The 6,570-nt window shown below is 49.8% G+C and overlaps 1 protein-coding gene across 1 annotated transcript; it reads left to right on the plus strand.

Annotated features, from left to right (window-relative positions):
• The first annotated feature begins 2,583 nt into the window (after positions 1-2,583).
• On the plus strand, positions 2,584-3,108 carry Ascl3 (achaete-scute family bHLH transcription factor 3). The gene has a single exon (XM_059251549.1). The coding sequence runs from the start codon at positions 2,584-2,586 to the stop codon at positions 3,106-3,108; it is 525 nt and encodes a 174-aa protein (XP_059107532.1).
• Positions 3,109-6,570: the final 3,462 nt, after the last annotated feature.

Below are 6,570 nucleotides of genomic sequence, written 5' to 3' on the forward strand. Positions count from 1 at the left end.
CATACTTAGCTAGCTTTCTTCTACAGCCCAGGATCACCTGCCCAAGAAATGGTGCCACCCACAGTGGGGTGGGCCCCCCAACATCAATTAATAGTCAAGACAATACCCCAGGGGCTGGAGAGATGGTTCAGCTCTTATGAGCACTTGCTACTCTTGCTTAGGACCTGGGTTTGGTTCCCCGCAAAGCTCTCCAGCCGCTTGCAACTGCCTGTTACCCTAGTTCCAGAAGATCTGACACCCTCTTCTGGCCTCTATGGACACCAGGCACACATGACATGTGGTGCACATACATACATGCAGGCACTCATACATAAAATAAGAAAAACAAAACAGAGAATATCCCAATACAGGCCCACAGGCCAATCAGATGTAGACAATTATTCTCTCGGGTGACTCTAGGCTGTGTCAAGGTGATAGTCAAAGCTAACTAGGGCATGGTATAGTGTCATTTAACTCGTCAGCTGTAGGCAAAAAAGGCCCTTATCAAAACTAAGCGGTGCAGGCTGCATTTCCCTTCCCCGGCCGTTTTGCTTTGCTTTGACACAGGGGCTCATGAATCTCACTAGCCTCGGGTGACCTTAACCTTCCGGTTCACTTGGTGCTGGGGTTTGACTGCGCGCCCTGTCCCCGTTTGCTTTGGATCTGTGGCTTTGTCATACCTGCCCTTTTCTCTTCGCCTCTAGAATTCCTGGCTTGGGAATTTCCTAACTAGTTTCTTGTCTCAGCAACTTTTTCTTTTTGACAGAATTCTGGCTCCTGTTTAATCTTCCAGAGATTTTTGTCTTCTGTTAGTTATTGTGGGTCATTTGGTCAGTAATTTGGCCTCTCCCATTTCCCGTTCCTCTTTTAGTTTTCATTGGCACTGCGTCACTCTCCTCCCCAGCCTCTTTAGCACACGCTGTTCCAGGCATTCACTCCTTTTCCAGCCAGTCCCACCGTGGCCTCCTACAACCCTCCCCCTTCTTTCCCTGCGCTCCAGCCCCCGGGCCCCCAGCCCCCGGCCCTCAGCCCCCAGCCCCTACGGCCATTTCAGATTCGAGTTTCTTATCTCTTCGGAGGCCATGCCTAGGCCTCTTCACAAGGATGGAAACACACTAGAATCTGGTCCTAAAGGCCATTCCTCCCATCACCCAGCAAGGTCTGTAGAGTTCCTGCTATGCTCAGGTAGAGAGGATCCAGTGCCAAGTTAGGTTTGGTGCCACATGCCTAGGATCCAGCCTCGGCTCTCTTAACAAATGCCCGGCCAGCAAATACACAGCAAGACCCAGTCTCAAAACCACAAACAAACGGAGAGAGCGGCCCCAGCGTTATCTAGTCTTGTCTATAAACATCTAGTTAGTTTGCTTTGCTTCGCCTCTTTTTTGTATGCCAAGCCCGTGACTCCCAAAGACACTGGAAAATTACTCCCTGAGAAGTCAGTCGCCCCAGAGCTGTGGATCCGCTGTCCGAGGCCCACATGTCACCTGGGCTGCAATCATGAGCATGCTCAGACCTCTGCAACTGTGCTTTGAAGACACTAATGTTTTGATTCTCCACTGTGGGGGGAAATATTAACTAGGTTTTCTATGAGGTGCAGAGAAGGAGAGGCTCCCTAAGTATCCATCTGTGAAGAAAAAGGAAAACACCTAACTCCGGGATGAGGCATTGCTTGGACTTTTCAAATGCAAACCTTTTAACCACTGCAGGATAGTCAACACCTCAAATGGATATAGGAAGCAGGTGAGGCTCAGAAAGGGTTAACACACCCACTTGAGGACCCAGAGCAAGGGAAAGGAAAGTCCAGATTGAGCCCCTAAAGGATTTCCAGCAGAAACACAAGCACTCCTTCCCTGCCTCCTGGGAGCCAGTTAACAACAGTGCCCTAGAAAACCCACTGAGGCCTCTTTATACAGCCAAAGGCAAAAGGTAGTGGCCATGTAGCTCAATGCACCTTGCTGATCACGTGCAAGGCCCTGGATTCAGTGCCTCCCCCCATCAGAGAGAGATGAGAGAGAGAGAGAGAGAGAGAGAGAGAGAGAGAGAGAGAGAGAGAGAGAGAGAGAGAGAATACAATTTTTGAAGAGGGAAAGAGAAAAAGGGGGGAGTCCTCCCTCCCTCCCTTCTTCCTTCCTTTCTTGTTAGTGGTGGTAATGTTTTGAGACAGTTTCACTATATCTCCCAGGCTGCCCTTGAACTCACAGCTATTCTCCTGCTTCAGCCTCTGGGGTACTGGAATTACAAGTCTCAGCCACCACCCCAGCGCCTACACACAAATGACTATAACCCTGTTTACTTTTCTTTTTTTTCTTTTTTTGTTTTTTTCGAGACAGGGTTTCTCTGTGTAGTTTTGCTCCTTTCCTGGTACTCACTTTGTAGACCAGGTTGGCCTCGAACTCACAAAGATCCGCCTGGCTCTGCCTCCCAAGTGCTGGGATTAAAGGCGTGCGCCACCACTGCCCAGCCTGTTTACTTTTCTATATGAGCCCCCAAACTAAGCAGAAGTCTCTAAGACATGAATCTCGGAGAAAGTAGATTAAACCTGCTCTTTTTGAATCTGGCCAAACTGACAAGCACACCTTCTGTTTCTAGGTGAAAGAGGAAAGGATGGACACCAGGAGCTACTCCAGCCCTCCAGACAGGCTCTCCGTCTTCTCCGAGTCTGCCCACTTGCCACTGTCCAGGCCCTTCTACCTGGACCCCATGGTCACTGTCCACCTGTGCCCCGAGGCCCCGGTGCCGAACCCTTACGCGGACGAGCTGCCTCTGCTGCCCTTTTCCAGCGATACTCTGATCATGGACAATTATGGGGACCCGTACCCCTTCCCCTTCCCCATGCCTTACCCCAACTACAGGCGCTGTGACTACGCCTATGGGCCGGCCTTCATCCGCAAGAGGAATGAGCGAGAGAGGCAGCGAGTCAAGTGTGTGAACGAAGGCTACGCCCGGCTACGGCGGCACCTGCCCGAGGACTACCTGGAGAAGCGACTCAGCAAAGTGGAGACCCTCAGAGCAGCCATCAAGTACATCAGCTACCTGCAGTCTCTCTTGTACCCGGATGAGACTGAGGCCGAGAGGAACCCTCGAACCACCAGCTGCGGCCCCCTAGACCCACCTCTGAGAGTCATTTGAGCTGGCGCTTTCCAAAGTGGGGTCTCCTGTAGCAGCATCCAGGAGATTCTCATACACGCACGTGGTTTGGGGGAGGGGACAATAGTCCTACCACCGACCTTCATTGAATGTTGCTTACCTGGGTTTCAGATGTACTAAAGCATCTCAGGCAGACTGAGAATCGCATGCTGGCCTCACTGCTTTAAGAACTCAGAGGGTACAGAGTTCCCAGGGTTCTCTGCACCTCCAACCCCACCCTTCTAACAGCCTTGGCCAAAGGCCCTCTGAAGAGTGATGGCTCAGTGATTGTGTCACACTTGGTAAATATTTGTTGATGCTGTTTTCCTGTCCCAATCCCGTCACCTGTGTCAGGACCGCCATTAACTTTCATCCCGGATTCTGTTCTCAACGGGCTCTACCTTCATTCTGAAGTCGTTTCTTTATCCTTCTGTGCATGATAGGTGTGTGTCCTGTAAGTCAGTGTGTACATACGTGTGAAGTTATTAAAATATCATTGCTCAAACCGATGACTACCTTTTGACTGCTACCTTTGAATGTATCCACTTAGTTTACTTCGTGGTTTTTTGTTTTGTTGCTCTTACTATGTAGCTCTGGCTGGATTCTATTTAACTCACAGAGATCAACCTGCCTGTGCTTCCAGAGTCCTAGGATTGACAGCATGTGCCACCATGCCTGGACCCACCTGGCTTTCATCCCCGGACAAAAGGGAAATCACAGTCTTGCAAACACATCCTTCTCTCTTTACTCTTCCATTTTAACTTGGAATATTTTCCTACCTACCACCACTGAAACCCCATGGTCTCATTCAGTAATCCCTTCTGGCCGCCCGCTTCACTAGTCTTTTTTAGACTGGTGTCCAAGGCATGTGTCTGGGCCACAGTCATTCTGGTGACTGCAGAACTAGCTTTAGGAGAGCATCATCACTCAAAGAACTTTGAGTAGCCAGAGAAAACTCAGCCCAAACCGCCACCGTCACAACCAACACAGAGAATGTATTCCCTCCTTAACCTTTCTCTCTCTCTCTCTCTCTCTCTCTCTCTCTCTCTCTCTCTCTCTCTCTCTCTCTCTCTCTCCAGCAAGAAGTACAGGGAGCTGGAAAGATGGCTAAGTAGTTAAGAGTACTTGATGCTCTTGCAGAGGATCCAGGTTTGGTTTCCAGCATCTACATGGCGCCTCACAACTCTCTATAACTCCAGTTCCAGGGGATCCAAAGCCCTCTTCTGGCCTCTACAGGCACCAGACATGCCTGTAGTGCACATACATACATGCAGGCAGCACATTCATACATATAACATAAAAGTAAATGAACATTTTTAAAGTCAGTACAGAACACACTGTGAGGGGGCAGTGGGCTACTTGAACAGAGTGCCTAAGAGACTAGGTCTCTCTCTATGACTTCTCAGGAAGTAGCCACCAGAATCTTCTAGAATTAGATATCTCTTTATTTCTGCACAAGAAGAGAGTCTGAGCTGGGCGGTGGTGACACACACCTTTAATCCCAGCACTTGGGAGGCAGAGCCAGGCAGATCTCTGTGAGTTCAAGGCCAGCCTGGTCTACAGAGTGAGTTCCAGGACAGGCACCAAAACTACATAGAGAAACCCTGTCTCGAAAAACCAAAAAAAAAAAAAAAAAAAAAAAGAGAGTCTGTACACAAAATTCCCAGCCACAGTCTTGAGACTCACACACATGTCCCCGTGTGCCTTTTTGGGTCTTCTCCATTGAACACCATGACTGCTTTGACATACAAGTCTTTTGTGGATACAGGCATGGGAGCAGAATCTGGATTTCTTTATTTTTGTTTTTTGAGACATGGTTTCTCTGTGTAGTCTTGGTGCCTGTCCTGGAACTCCCTTTGTAGACCAGGCTGTTCTAGAACTCAGAGATCTGCCTGTCTCTGCCTCCCGAGTGCTGGGATTAAAGGCATGTACCACCACCACCCAGACTTCTTATTATTTTTTAATGATTTATGTGCACTGGTGTTTTGCCTGCATGTGTGCCTATGTGAGGGTGTCAGATCCCTGGAACTGGAGTTACAGACAGTTGTGAGCTGTCATGTGGGTGCTGGGAATTGAACTGGGGTCCTTTGGAAGACCAGCCAATGCTGTTAATTGCTGAGCCATCTCTCCAGTCCCAAGGAATCTGGACTTCCATTCCTTTGGTCACCAGTCTGTTCCCCATACTTCTACAGCTCACATACTTCCACTTCTTCTGTTACGTTTGTGTGTGTGTGTGTGTGTGTGTGTGTGTGTGTGTGTGTGTGTGTACATGCATAGGCCTGTGGAGGCTAGGTGTCTTCCTCAGTTGCTCTCCCATTTATTTATTTATTTATAGACAGGATCTCTCATTGAGCCAGAGCTCCACAATTTGGGTCAGTAGTTGGCCATTAGTCTCTTCCTTCCATGCTAGGGTTGTAAACGCAGCCAGGTGGGTGCTGGGGATCCGAACTCAGGTCTTCAGGCTCACACAGCAAGCAGTTTACCTTCTGAGCTGCCTTTCTAGCCCCAAGGCTATTTTGTTTTAAACTACAAGGAATGAAGAGTCCCTAGGCTACTCAGTAGCTGGGAAGTAGCTATCCAGCCTCCTGCCTTCACTAGGTAGAGGCGGATAGACAGCCCTCTGTCTTTGTAGAGCTCAGCACCCCCTCACGGGACTCCCCCTAGATCCCTAAGAGGCTCCCACTATAAGGAAGCAGCCCTTGAGATAAAGGAGAATACAAAATGTGCCCTGATTCCCCCACTTTACCCCCAAATCTAAGTCTCTCAGTGCTTCGGGTCACCCTCTGCACATGCCCAGTACCCTCCCATGCCCCAGTGTAGCCTGCTGGATCACATCCATAGCAACCTGCCTGGCAACCTGCCTGGGAACCAAGAGTTGTTGGGCCAAGGCCATGAATGCCAACTCTCAGATGGGGCTGAGACTGTGGCAAGGCTGAAGTCTTGGCTGGATTTGGGGTTTTAGGTAAGTCCCTTTGGAATCAGTCCTGTGGCTTTGGGCCATGGTAGACCCTAACAAGTCTTAGGTGGCTGCTGCTGTCTCTGAATAAGTCCACAAAGGGGATGGCCCTGTGCTAGTCCTGTAGGTGACCAGGTTAGGAGGGGAACTGGTGGCTTTTGGTGGGGGTCAGGTGGCCAGAGCAGGGTGTATAAAGAGAAAGGGCATGCTCCAAGGGTTCTAGCCACTGGGGAGAGGGAAGGAGGTAAAACCCAATGGGAGCTTCTTGTGGCTCTTCTTTGAAGTGGTTACAAGCTGTGAGCATGCAGCTTTGAAGGAGGATTAAAGTGGGACTTCTTTAAGTTTCTAGCTTCCATTCTTTCGGCCCTCCCTAGATCCTGAGGGACATTCTGAGATAGGTACTCCAAAGCGGAAACTCTGGGTGTGTGTGGGAACCCTGGGGAGTGTCCTCTGCCGGGCTGAGACAACTGTGATGCTTGTGTTTGCTCCAGGTGGGTGCTCTGAGGGCC

The sequence above is a fragment of the Peromyscus eremicus genome, chromosome 1 (genome assembly GCF_949786415.1).
Source record: "Peromyscus eremicus chromosome 1, PerEre_H2_v1, whole genome shotgun sequence".
NCBI lineage: Eukaryota > Metazoa > Chordata > Mammalia > Rodentia > Cricetidae > Peromyscus > Peromyscus eremicus.